The sequence below is a fragment of the Anopheles merus genome, chromosome 3L (assembly GCF_017562075.2).
Source record: "Anopheles merus strain MAF chromosome 3L, AmerM5.1, whole genome shotgun sequence".
Taxonomy (NCBI): domain Eukaryota; kingdom Metazoa; phylum Arthropoda; class Insecta; order Diptera; family Culicidae; genus Anopheles; species Anopheles merus.
In genome coordinates, this window is record NC_054085.1 from 35,858,415 (window position 1) to 35,870,292 (window position 11,878).

The 11,878-nt window shown below is 52.9% G+C and overlaps 4 protein-coding genes across 5 annotated transcripts; 1 reads left to right on the forward strand and 3 right to left on the reverse strand.

Moving 5' to 3' along the window:
* Positions 1-633: 633 nt before the first annotated feature.
* Positions 634-3,901, reverse strand: LOC121600256 (mediator of RNA polymerase II transcription subunit 1). Of its 2 annotated transcripts, none has more exons than XM_041928695.1 (4): positions 3,358-3,901; positions 1,323-3,283; positions 1,031-1,254; positions 634-943 (listed from the first exon to the last, which is right to left on the reverse strand). In XM_041928695.1, the coding sequence occupies exons 2-4, from the start codon at positions 3,231-3,233 to the stop codon at positions 751-753; spliced, it is 2,328 nt and encodes a 775-aa protein (XP_041784629.1). In that variant the 5' UTR covers positions 3,234-3,283; positions 3,358-3,901; the 3' UTR covers positions 634-750. The 2 variants fall into 2 exon arrangements, with proteins under 2 accessions (XP_041784629.1, XP_041784630.1); XM_041928696.1 differs by having other exon boundaries at positions 3,350-3,901.
* Positions 3,902-4,015: 114 nt separating this feature from the next.
* On the forward strand, positions 4,016-6,304 carry LOC121600265 (FGFR1 oncogene partner 2 homolog). The gene is made up of 2 exons (XM_041928707.1): positions 4,016-4,655; positions 4,752-6,304. The coding sequence occupies exon 2, from the start codon at positions 4,834-4,836 to the stop codon at positions 5,815-5,817; it is 984 nt and encodes a 327-aa protein (XP_041784641.1). The 5' UTR covers positions 4,016-4,655; positions 4,752-4,833; the 3' UTR covers positions 5,818-6,304.
* Positions 6,305-6,785: 481 nt separating this feature from the next.
* LOC121600257 (ubiquitin carboxyl-terminal hydrolase nonstop) lies at positions 6,786-10,037 on the reverse strand. The gene is made up of 3 exons (XM_041928697.1): positions 8,212-10,037; positions 7,728-8,116; positions 6,786-7,660 (listed from the first exon to the last, which is right to left on the reverse strand). The coding sequence occupies exons 1-3, from the start codon at positions 9,622-9,624 to the stop codon at positions 7,618-7,620; spliced, it is 1,845 nt and encodes a 614-aa protein (XP_041784631.1). The 5' UTR covers positions 9,625-10,037; the 3' UTR covers positions 6,786-7,617.
* Positions 10,038-10,171: 134 nt separating this feature from the next.
* On the reverse strand, positions 10,172-11,866 carry LOC121600025 (ATM interactor). Its single transcript, XM_041928289.1, has one exon. The coding sequence runs from the start codon at positions 11,722-11,724 to the stop codon at positions 10,513-10,515; it is 1,212 nt and encodes a 403-aa protein (XP_041784223.1). The 5' UTR covers positions 11,725-11,866; the 3' UTR covers positions 10,172-10,512.
* Between the last annotated feature and the right edge of the window lie 12 nt (positions 11,867-11,878).

The window sequence follows — 11,878 nt, forward strand, 5'->3', positions numbered from 1 at the left end:
CCCCGAGCCGCCATTGCACGTTTCGTACAAAGCAAACCATTTTGCGCATGATATTCCCGCTTTGGTTTCTAACTAAAGCTTTTTTTTTTCGCTTTTGTATTATTTACGCTACTGGATGGTCCTTCTTTGCGCCCTTTGCGGCAGGGAAATATATCTTAAACAGTCAGTGGGTCTGCGCGTGTGCGCGGGGAGAGAAGCGTACAAGCGTTTAGCCAGCTGCCTCTGTGAGGATGGTAGAATAATGCCCACCAGACCACACGCCACCTGTTGCCCTCCTCCCGTCAAGGGCCGGCGGGTTTAGTTGCACTTTATCCATTTCAAGCGAAGGTGCGCGCATAAGCGTACGAGGAAGATGATGATGTTAGTTAATGAGTCGTTTTACAACCGTGTAATATTCACACCAACCGTGCACACTGTGCATTCCTGCGTATGTTTGTCTGTCTGTCTTCCTAGGGGAACGTTATATGCCAATAGCATTGTGGTGCAAATGTGCGCAAAAGGATCCGATTTAAAGCCCTTCCATATGGGGTTATGTGATAGGTGTATCAGTGTATATATATATATATATTCTTTTCTTAAATACATGCACGAGCATTGCTCCGAATTCCTCTTTCCTTGATTTCAGATCTGCTGCCAGAGAGCACACACACACGCACACCAAACATCCGCAATCAGTCGCGCGCTACACTACACCTAGACTTCCACCGCTTCCACGCTTTCCCACGCTTCACAATCCCGTTTCGTGTGTATCTACAAGGCCGGACCGAACGGCTCATCATCGTCGTCATCGTCGTCGTCATCGTCGCTATTAACGCCGACGTCGTGCAGATAGTCCTCCAGCGGTATCGACACACCCTCAGACTTTACCTCGTCCTGCGTATTTCGAAACGTTTCTATCTGATTGGCCATCGATCGGAGGTTTTCCACCCCGCTTAGCAGTTGTCTGTGGGTACGGGAAAGTACGAGAAAATTGGCATTCGATATTGAATGAAACAAATGGAAAGACGGATCAATAGTTGCACCACCTTACCTTAGATTGCTTTCCGCTGTCGATGCTGCCTGCCGAAGGGCGACCGTTTGTGCGCGCAGAAAAGCGGAAGAACGGTCCCGCCTGGTTCGGCTGCCAAGGTCTCCTGCGCCGTCGTCCTGCCGCACCCTAGCACTGGCGCCCGCACCCGTGCTACCTCCGATGGCGCCCCCACAGGCTTCCTCCTTAAGCGTTTCGTTTTCTCTTCGCAGCGCTTCCATTTCGACCTGCAAATGTGAATCGAACCAATTCAAATACATTCGAACTAAAAACGCTCCTCCCAAATGCTACTCACACTCATATTGCTCAGCTTCTGTCGCAGCTGCTTCATCTCCGCCTCAGCCGTAACGGCCCGTGTTTTCGCTTGCAGGAAGCTGCTTGCATTCGACTGCGTCGACCCACTGGCGCCCCCAGGTCGGGCAAGCGAAACCATCGTTTCGAGGTCGCGCTCCAGCTCCCGGATGCGGCGCGATTGCTCACCGACCGTCCGACGACTAGCTTCCAGCTCGCGCCTTAGCCGCTCGTTCTCGAGCGATTCCGCCCCGAGCCGGTTCTGGTACTGCGTCTCCCACTGTCTCCGGCTCTGCCGATAGCCGCCCATCGTCGCCGAAGACGAAGATTCCGACGCGTGCGGCGTGTCGTGCGTAACGTCGGCCAACCGTCCCGACGAATGAATCGGCCCGTCGGACAGAAAGTCCGGCAGGCGATGGATTTTGTTGTCACCCGTCGTGCCGCTGGAGCCGGGCGGCGGTGAGACGGAATAGTAGTAGGATCGTGATCTGCCACACGAACCGCCCGCATCGCCGCCACCGCCCGCATTGCCTTCGGTCAGATCGGGCGGCAGTTCCGAGGACGAAGACGTGGGTGAGCGCGGTGGAAGATCGAATCCGAGCTCCGCTGGTCCGGCCAGGTTTGCTGCTCCACTGCGCGAGGGAAGATCGAGCCGCACGCCCATGGAATGCCGGTGTCCAGCAGCGGGGGTCGTGTTCGGATCCCGCGCCGCTCGGCTACTGCTCGTCGTGCTGCTCGCGGTCAGATCAAACGGTATATCGTTACAGGAAGACAGTGGAGCGCCACCACCACCACCACCGCCGGAAACGTTTGCCACCCCGGTCAGGTCTAGCACGTCGTCGAACTCGGCCGACCCAGACGAGCCGCTGCCCGTGCCCTTCGGCAGCGTGTTGTACCACTGCTCCATCACGAGATGGTCCTGCACGAAGTCGGGCAGGGCGGCGGAGAACTCTGCCGCCCCAACCAACCCCCTGCCCGGTGGCTCGTTGTGCATTTCCAGCTCGTTTCGCCGATCGACGGACGCCACAGCCGCCGACGAACCGGGACTGTCGAGATCAAAGTTCGAGTACGACCGCTGCACATACCCGCGCAGCAATTCCACCTGCTCGCCCAGCTGCTCCATCCCGTTGGCGTCCTCGCGCAAACCACCACCAGCAGTAGCACTGCCGCCCACTCCACCGCCCGCCGCAGGATAGTCGGAGCTGAAGGAACCGTTGCTGCGGCTCTGGTAGATCGAACCGAACCGATCGTCCGCAAAGTCCGACAGACTCGACTGCGAATCGAACGACGGGAAGCGGGGCGACCGTTTCATCTTCGACTCACTGCTGAGCGTGTTGACCGACTGGAACTGGGGGATTTTTGGCCGCGCACCCGTCGTCGAGCTGACCACGTTGAGCGAGCTGGTGGTGGCCGACTTGGACGGTGATCCAGTGCTGGTGGTGGCGGTCGTTACCGTCGTCAGGGTGCTTCCGTTCGCCCCAGCCAGCCCCGTCTTGCCCTCGTGCGTTCCGTTCGTGTTGCCAGTGCCACCCGTACCACCACCGCCATCCGCCAGCGAGCTGCCCATTCCGTGCCCATTTATGCTCGATGCACTTCGGCTGTGATTTATGCTGCTGGCGGCACTACCACCGCCTGCACTGGCCCCTCCACCGTTCGTCGTGTGGTTTCCGTCCCACTTGAGAAAGTGTTTGAAGGAGAATGGGTTTTCCTCCCTGCGCGGGGCCACCTCCGGAGTGCTACTCGAGGCGGGCGGCAGTGATGGAGACGTGGACTGTGGTTCCGCCGCCGGGGCGGACGGACCATTTTCCGGACCCTCTGGCGCGGTGGACGAGGACGCCGGGGCCGCTTTCACCGAGGACGAAGGAGTGGCTGCAGTCAGATCATCCGTGTTGATGTTGTTGTTATCCTTTGCCATCGCCAGCGGGATGAGAAGCTCGTGGGCAAACTGTGGCTTGTTTGGCCCACCTATTGGCACCAGGGAAGAGAAGGCACAGTGAACAGAGTGTATTTTTTCCGATTAGAAACACTTACACACTTACCGTACGCGATAACCGATTTGGGGAGCTTTTTTCCCCCTTCAGAGGTGTGTCCAATGGGCAAGAACTGTGGGCAAACGTGTACAAGCAAACGTTCCGCGGTGGCGATTTGCCAATTCACAACCAACTCTGGATGAGATTGCTTAACACGGAATCACTTCACTACGGGGCAAGACGGGGCAAGGAACTGGAAACCACCGTGTCGCTTTTGTTGCTGAATTATTGCTTGGGGAATAATTATTTTCGACACGACATTTAGCAGACGATCGACCCCCGTAGTAGGGACAGCAAAAACAATAAGCGTACACCCGTCCGTGCTCCCGAGAGATCGAAAGGCAAGCGAGGCGAAAGTGAACTCAAAACGTAGCTTCTTCCCCTTGAACACGCTTCTTGCCGTGTTTATCACTTCTGTTAACAGTTTTCCACCAAGAAATAAGCTGAATATTTCATTGCGTCCGAGTGTCTTTCGCCCAAGGAAGAAGTTGCGTTTTTTCTTTTGTCCCTTTTGGCAGCGACTTTTTTTCTTCTCTTCTCTCTCTCTCTCGCTCCCCTCCCGTAGCTAAACATTGCTGTCAGATGACAGCACCGTGTTGACAGCTGACGGCAAGGTTGCTACAGGCGCTGTGGTGTAAAGGGGGATCGGGTCTGTGTACACCTTGTGCTTCGGGTTGTCAGAAACGGGGAGCAGAAAAAAAGAGAGAAAGAAAGAACAATTTCTACACCGTCGACGGCAGACACTTGCACTGGTTGTGTGCTTACGAGCGAGAAAAAGGGGGCGGAAAAAGTGGAACCTGCAGCATTGCGAATTGTTTCCTCATCAATAATGGCCCAGCTGGGTTAGTGTGTGTGTGCGTGTGTGTTTTGCAACAAACAGGGACACCCGTACGGGAAAGTTTTTTTCTTCCAACAGTGAAGTCACTGGGAGGACGGACTACGACGACGACGACGACGACGACAATTCCCTCTTTCACTCTATTGTTTTGTCGTTTACCAGTGTGCGTGTGTGTGTGTTTGGAGCCGTAACCCTCCGTTGCGTATTTCACATCGGGGTGGTACCATTGTGCGTGCGTGTGTGTATTCAGCTGTGAAACATAGCACCCCAGCCGCATACGACGTAACTTTACAACGGTTCCCCCTTACCCTTCTGTGGCCCCGCACATTGAGCAAGGGGGTGCAAGAAGTATGTGATTGTTATTGTTCCCCTTGGCTGGCAGAGGTTTTCAGTAGCTGACGAAGCAGCGGAAATTGAAGTGGCGAAACCAACACGGCGCTGTTTCGATAGTGTGCGGCTAATCTCATCGGTAACTATTTATGGAATGCGGAAGCTTATTTTTAACACGGTCTGATTTGCCTCTTTTTTTTGTTTGTCTTTTCTCTAAACACGCACCATGTTCCAGATCGATTTCGACCGGGAAGAGAGAGATAAAGTTCTATCACGCACTTGAAGGTAAAAGCTATCCTAAGAAAACACACGTTACGATGTCGGTTACGTTTGAGCAAATCATACTGGATGCCAAGCGCATCGCCAACCGGCTGAAGGATCGGGAAGCGCTCGGCGATGCGTTGCTGCTCGAGTCGGAATCGGTCAACAAGCACATCGAGTCGATGCGCCAGTTCCAGGACGATATCGACATACTGAACAAGCTGGCGCGCGACCGCTCCAACAACCAGCTGATCACGATCATCCACCAGGAGAACCCGCAGATCCGCGAGATCCAGCAGGAGAACCGGCTGCTGAAGGCGGCCCTCGAGGACCACCAACACGCGCTCGAGCACATCATGTCGAAGTACCGCGAGCACACGCAGGCCAAGATACTCAACACGAAGGTCAACTTTGTGGAGGCGTTCACGCGCCACCACCGGTCGGCCGACATCGAGCGGCGCGACGAGCTGATCCGGCAGCAGACGGCCAAGATACAGGAGATGGCCGCCGTCATGCAGCGCGTCTCGCAGATGGACGAGGAGAAGGTGAACCAGGAGCAGGAGGTGCTGAGCAAGCTGGTGACGGAGAACAAGGGCCTGCGGGAGCTGCTGGAGATCTCGCGCAAGTACGGTTCCGGCGGGCAGAAGATGCTGGTAGACGACAAGTCGACCCAAACGGACAGCTACCTGCTGGACGGGTTGATCGAGGCGGCCGTAACGGCACGGGCAAACCTCGCGAAACAGACCGCCGTTGCTGCTGCCACGTCGACATCCTTAGCGTCTCCACAGCCTTCAGCCGTCGTGGCTCCAGCTTCGCCGGGGGCTTCAGCGACGGTGAGCGCCGATACAGCCGGCACCACAACCCCGAAAGCAACCAAGACGACCAATGACGACGCGGCCCGCTCACCCAACAGCAGTAACAACGCTCCAGCGGACAGTAACGGCCTTCCTCCTCCAGCAAGCTCCTCGCCGCCGGCACCGACCTCCTCGCTAACACCGACCGCCAGCACGACAGCGCCGGCCACGCCATCGACTTCGTGACGCGATTCGGGCGAATGCCAGGTATCGGTTCTGTTCTGTTGCCAATCGGCCCTGCTGTAGGAAGGAGGTGGTGGGGATGGGAGGGCAAAATGCCGTTGCGGTTTAATGCGATTGAATGCGTAACGAATCGACGGCACAGACACATCCACGCGTAGGTAATACTGTTTTTTTTTCGAACAAAATTAACAAAAAAGAAAATCGGCCCGAGCTTGCCGGGACCATATCAAGGGTCACGGGTCACGCAGACGTTGAAAAAGAAAGGCATTTGCACAATCCACCCACCCTCTCATCCACTAATTGCACTTTGCATTTTTTGTTCTGTTGTTTTGTTAGAATTTGTTTCCCTTCCTTCTTTATGTAAGCGCCCTTTTGTGGTGCAGCAAGCGAATGGAAGGAAAAGCATAGAGCCTAAAATCGTTACACAACCATCGAGAAATAATCATCGGACAATTCGGTTATAGCATAAATTTACAACAAAATCGTGGCTTAAAAAAAAGCGATACTATCTAGGGAACGTAGTAGGCGCTTTGGATTGAGATTTTCAATTTAAAAGTAAAATGCTATCCACATGACCACATGCATATATATTACGTCCAATGTTTGTCCGGATTTCTGTCGAAATGTTTCCAAGTTTTGTTAAACAACATCCTCAAACCATTTTGGGAAAAGAATTTAAACAAAATAATGCACCAACCACCCGTAACGTACTCGGTATGACCATTTAATGTAAACCTAGGGACACTAATTAGGTAGCGGGGTGCAATCGTTGTAATTTCATAATTTTGTTTTCTTTTCTTTCTTTTAATTATAATTATTATTAGCACCTTAGGCACCATTAAAATGAGATTTATGAGATTTGGTAGAACTCTCAACCGAGGCTTTCCGTTTTCTTATTTCGTTAGTTCAAAACAGTCGTTAGAATTGTTCTTTCTTCACTCTCTCTCTCTCTCTCTCTCTCTCTCTCTCTCTCTCTCTCTCTCTCTCTCTCTCTCTCTCTCTCTCTCTCTCTCTCCGCAAAGAGGGAACGAATTAAAGGGAAGATTCGTTTTCCGTTTTGTTATATTTTCCATCCCACACATCACTCTTCTCCCTGTTCCCCGATCCCTCCCCGTTCCAACCACGACATTTTTGTCATCCCTAACTCTCCTCCCTTCCTCCCTCCCCCTCCTTAGTGCATCATCCGTCGTCATCAGTTTTTACTCGTTCGTCAATCGATCGCCAAATAAAAAAAAACACGATTTAAACCAATAACCAGCACACACGCACATTACCTTACGGTGTGTATCGAAGAGAGAAGGAGGGGATAGGAAGGAAACAATAAGGGACGACCAAAACTAAATCACGTAAATAAATATATAAACTAAACTTTAACACGCTTTATGGCATGTATTTTCCTCTCTTTCTCTCACTCTCTCTGTGTGTATTTGTGTCGCGGCCTACTCTGTTAATGGTCATGGTCGGATCGACTTCCTTGCTAAAATGGTCTTTTGATCGATTCGTCGGCTTATTCTTCCCCCTAATCTTCAATTCCTGCTTCCCGCTCGAATTACGGCCACGCGGGTGACACTTTCAGCTATCGTACACGGTAATTAAGTAACGTTAGATTAACGCTTTCCGAAACAACGTTTCTTCCCCGATACCCTGAATTCCTATTTCCATTCTGTGTTTTTTTTTACATGATCCTACCGGGTGCCTTTTGACCAGTCTTGTATGTGTATTCCCGTCAGTCACTACGGTAATGCCCCACCCTTGCCCACCCGTTTTGCCGCTGCTCCTCTCCCCAACGGGGTGGGCGGCTTTTTACTCGTACTCCAGTATTTTCTTATGATAGAACAGAAGGTATCTAAAAGAAAAGTGAAAATTCCATATTAGTCTTCATTCGTGCTCCTTTGGATCGAGCCCCTCCTCACCCTTCGCTGTCCAAAACCTGCTGGAGTGTGGCAGTGGTTATAATGTGGTCATCGCACTTGACCCAAATGTCTTTCTGGTGGCGCACGTACGCCGTGTAGTGGCCCGCATCGAGCGTCCCGACGTGATTGATGACGGCGTACAGCGAATAGCGAAAGTCGGCCGTATTCTTGTCTACCGGCAGGCGTGCCGTCGAGTCACTGTTTAAACTCGTGCCGGTAGAGGAACCGTTTGCTCCCCCAGTTCGCTCGTTAAAACTCGACGACGAGGACGACGGTGAATGAGGAACAGCCGATTGCTGTTGCTGCTGGTCAGACATTATCTGCGACATAAACGGCGTCATATCGAGCTCGGCAGGGAATGAGATAAAGGTGGAAATTTTCTTATCGATCTGCGGAAGGGAAAACAAAGCACAATTTGTTAACGATCTTTCTCCCCTCCACCCCTTCCCGTTTGTTTGGGGAACCGGGCGCATCGGATACACACCAGACTAGAGTGTTCGAAGCGCTTGAGATGGAAGCTGGCGACGATTGGTAACGTGCGCATGGACAGCTGCTTGGTCGACTCCTGGTAGCTGTTGCACTTGTTGCATTTGATCTTTGCACTCGAGCCGAGATGCTCCGCCCGGGTGAATCGCTCTAGACAGTCGATCAGGGACCGGGGCGGTCCACCGTACCCACCCTGCCCGTTGGACGATTCGCCCAGATCGAGCGAAATGTCCCAGAACGGATCGATCGTGGTCGAGACACCGTTGCACGCCTGGCACACGACATCGCTCTGCAGACCGCCGGTGAAGATCTGATCAATAATACAGTTGCACTGTGTCTGGTTTGGCTCCGCTTGGTTCGCTGTGCCCGTGGCAGTGTTTGCACCCCCTTGTGACTGATTCCCAGCCGTCGAGAGTGGTAACGCGTTCGGGCCGGACTGTGCCAGCGCACCCGCGCCGTCCTGCTGTGCCACACCTTGCTGCTGAAGATAGTTCGAGCCGCTATGCTGCATTGGTTGATGCGAGTTTGGCTGTGTGGAGGAGGAGGAGGATTTCGATTTATCGGTCGCGGCTGCTGCTGCCGCTGCTGCAGCCGCGGCCGCCTTTGCTGCCTGCTCCTTCATCGACGTTTTGCAGTGCCGGTGCAGCACATCCAGCGTGGCGATGAAGAACTCGTGCGCGTCCTGCTGCTCGTACCCGGCCAAATGCCGCGCATGGTTCCAGATCAGATGCAGCAACCGGTGCAGCGACAGTGGACCTCGGGCGCCGGAGTAAAATTCCTGAAACAGCCGCGACACTTCACACACCAAACACTTGGCGGCCGTTTTCGCCGTACACTCGTGCAGCTCGGCAAGGAAGTAGTCGCGCAGCAGGGGCGTATGGATGAGCGCCTGCACAATGCAGTTCATGAAGCAGGTCGAGCCGAGATTCAGCAACCCGCGCAGCCCGATGCTGGTGAGTGCGGTTACGTGCCGGCGCTTCGGGTTCTTCAGCAGCAGCTCGATCTCGAGCCGCGAGGGACTCCACGGACGCCAGGACAGGCTTTTGTCTAGACTGCGCGCCTCCAGACAGAGGTGCCGCTCGGCGATCGTCTGGCATTTGCTGTGGTAGATAAAGTCCCGGCACTGGTAGCAGTACAGCATGCCGTAGCACAGTTCCAGCGCCATGAAGTGCTTCGTGTGCTTGTAGTGCTCGGTAATGTGGGCGCCCTTGCAGGCGAAGTAGATGCAGTGCAGGCAGCAGTACAGCTGCGGCCCGGAGCTGCCACACTTGTAGCACAGACAGGAGAGGGCCTTCCGCAGCCGGGCCTCCTTGTTGACGCACGCACTGAAGTACCCGTGCACGTAGCTGTACGGCTCGTACCCGTACTCCTTCACGTACGACGCAAAGTGTACACATCCGGCATCGCCCATTTTCCGCGGCCGCTTTCCTTCCTATTCGACACACACACACACGCACTCCACAAACGGTAGCCGGATCGAACCGATTGCGAAACAATGATCACACACAATTAGCACCGAATGCCGGGTGGTGTCCGCGCTCGTCCGGGGATGTCCCGCAGTAGTGGTCCCGCAAGGCCTCCGTTCTACTCGCGATACATGTCGTGCCGGAAGCCGAAACGTTCGTACGAATGTCGACACAGCGTGAAATAGGAACTGGTTTGACTTTTTTGCGGTGCGAATTTACACTTGCCGGCACTAATTACCCATTTTATTGCGAGGTGTTGGGGCTCTAAATGTTGCTCTTGGCTTTACACAAATCTGTGTTTCGGTGCGTTGAAAGTAAAGTTCTTTGTTTGTATGTGTGTGTGTTTTCGTTTCGGCTGCTGCTGCTGTTGGATGACATTCGAATGACAGTTGTGATTGACAGTTGACGAGAGGTTCAAATGGAACGTTTCACACGGGTCGTTTCGGCTTCAATCGGAAATTATATTTTGTGGGAAATAAGGAAGACATCTGAAGTGCTGTAGAAATGAAAATATAGTTTTTCGGCCCCATTGATTTGATTTATTTGTTTGGAATTCATCTAACTATACTATGAGTAAACGTGTTTTAGAGTTACAAGAGGATAGTTTCCTTCAACTGCTAACTCAATTTACAAATTCGGTGCTCAGAGTTTTGCCTTTTGCATACAGTCTGTTTGGAGATGCTACTAGTACTAGTGCCGGTAACGTATTTTAGCTAAATTTCTACACTTATACATCTATATATACAAGAGCTTTATAAAAGTCGAGCTTCTACACCGTGCTGCTAGAACTCGAATCGTCGATAACAGGGATCCTCATCCCGCGTCTCCTTATATCAAGAGCCCGGCGCGTGAACGGATGCATGGCCATCGATCGAGTCGCCAATATCGCTCAAAAAATCTGCTCCCCTTAGCAAATGAAACTCAGCCTGCATTGGTTCCGGCATCTGCGTTTGCTTGCAGTTCCCTGGACTAGTTCTATCTGCGGTGCAATTGCTACTCGAGCAATCGAAACTATCGATATCGAAGTTCGTTTGCGTCTCCGTGGATACCAGATAGTCGCCAAACGTTTCGCCCGACTCGTTCCAGCTCGTCTGCGTTTCGGTCGTGGACAGCCCGAGGTCAGCCGTCAGCAGTCCCGGATCGTCGTACGTTTGGGTGTACATGTGGGCATAGGAAAGCAGAGGATCGTGCCGATTGTCCGAGCCGGAAAACATAAAGTCGATGAAGTCGGTTTGCGTTTCGGTGCACACTACCGGTGCCAAAGGTTCCACGCTTTCGGTCACGTGCGAACCGAGAATTGAGTTTGTGTTGCAGGAGTTTTCAACCGTTTCTGGTTTCGAGGAAAGCTGTTGTACTGGAGCTGAAGGATTGTTCTCTTCCATTGGTTCAATGGCAGGAATCTTCACGAGATCGCACGTTTGTGTAGCTCGATGTTCTCCCACCCGCTCCTGCGACGTTTGCGTACTCGTAGTAACGCACTTCTTGGCGGGTTTCTGTTTCGTCGCTTTCTTGGGGTTTGATTTCTTCGCCAAAAGCAACGCTTCGTAGCCGTGTTGCTTCCGTTTGGCGTGCGTTAGCAGTGCCTCCCGGGAACCGTACGTGTAGGAGCAATGCTCACAGACAAACTTCCGGCCACAGGACAACCGATGATGTCGCAGGAAACTCTCCGTAGCGAACGATTTTCCGCACGCTTCACAGCCATGCTTTCGCTCGCCGTGCACCTTCAGGAAGTGTTGCTTCAGCGAGCGAAGAGAACTAAAGCTACGCGCTCCGTTTGTGCATTCGGTGGCCGTTTGGAAGTATGGGCAGCTGGCGATGGGACAGAAGAACAGTTTGGGCTCCGTCTTGTTGGCATTGCACAGGAACTGTAGATTTTCCGCCGGTGCTTTGTGATGTTTGGTCAGGTGCATCTGCAGGTTTGCCAAGTTGTTCAACAGTGCGAAGCAGTTGTCGAACGAGCAGAGGTAAATCTTTTCCGCCAAAATTTCCTCCGCCGTTAGATATATCCTTGCCGGATCGGTTGCTGTCTGTGTGTGGTCGGTCATTCTGCTTCTAGGATGGTTAGTTTTACTTGGCTGAACTACACTTTTGCTACACTTTCGCTAGAGCAACGCACACACCACTGGAGTCAAACCAAAACAAACACTTGCGCACCAAACGTCAAAGTGGGAAATTTGTTTACAAACAATGGTTTTCTTT

What these genes read in the sequence shown, in the direction of transcription:
- LOC121600265 (XM_041928707.1), top strand. Translation starts at nt 4,834, where the DNA reads ATGTCGGTTACGTTTGAGCAAATCATACTGGATGCCAAGCGCATCGCC.
- LOC121600025 (XM_041928289.1), bottom strand. Translation starts at nt 11,724, where the DNA reads ATGACCGACCACACACAGACAGCAACCGATCCGGCAAGGATATATCTA.
- LOC121600256 (XM_041928695.1), bottom strand. Translation starts at nt 3,233, where the DNA reads ATGGCAAAGGATAACAACAACATCAACACGGATGATCTGACTGCAGCC. An exon ending in AGAAGCTGAGCAATATGAGT is followed by an intron (nt 1,255 to 1,322) that starts GTGAGTAGCATT and finishes TCACATTTGCAG; the next exon opens with GTCGAAATGGAAGCGCTGCG. An exon ending in ACAGCGGAAAGCAATCTAAG is followed by an intron (nt 944 to 1,030) that starts GTAAGGTGGTGC and finishes CCGTACCCACAG; the next exon opens with ACAACTGCTAAGCGGGGTGG.
- LOC121600257 (XM_041928697.1), bottom strand. Translation starts at nt 9,624, where the DNA reads ATGGGCGATGCCGGATGTGTACACTTTGCGTCGTACGTGAAGGAGTAC. An exon ending in GCTTCGAACACTCTAGTCTG is followed by an intron (nt 8,117 to 8,211) that starts GTGTGTATCCGA and finishes TCCCTTCCGCAG; the next exon opens with ATCGATAAGAAAATTTCCAC. An exon ending in CAGGTTTTGGACAGCGAAGG is followed by an intron (nt 7,661 to 7,727) that starts GTGAGGAGGGGC and finishes CTTTTCTTTTAG; the next exon opens with ATACCTTCTGTTCTATCATA.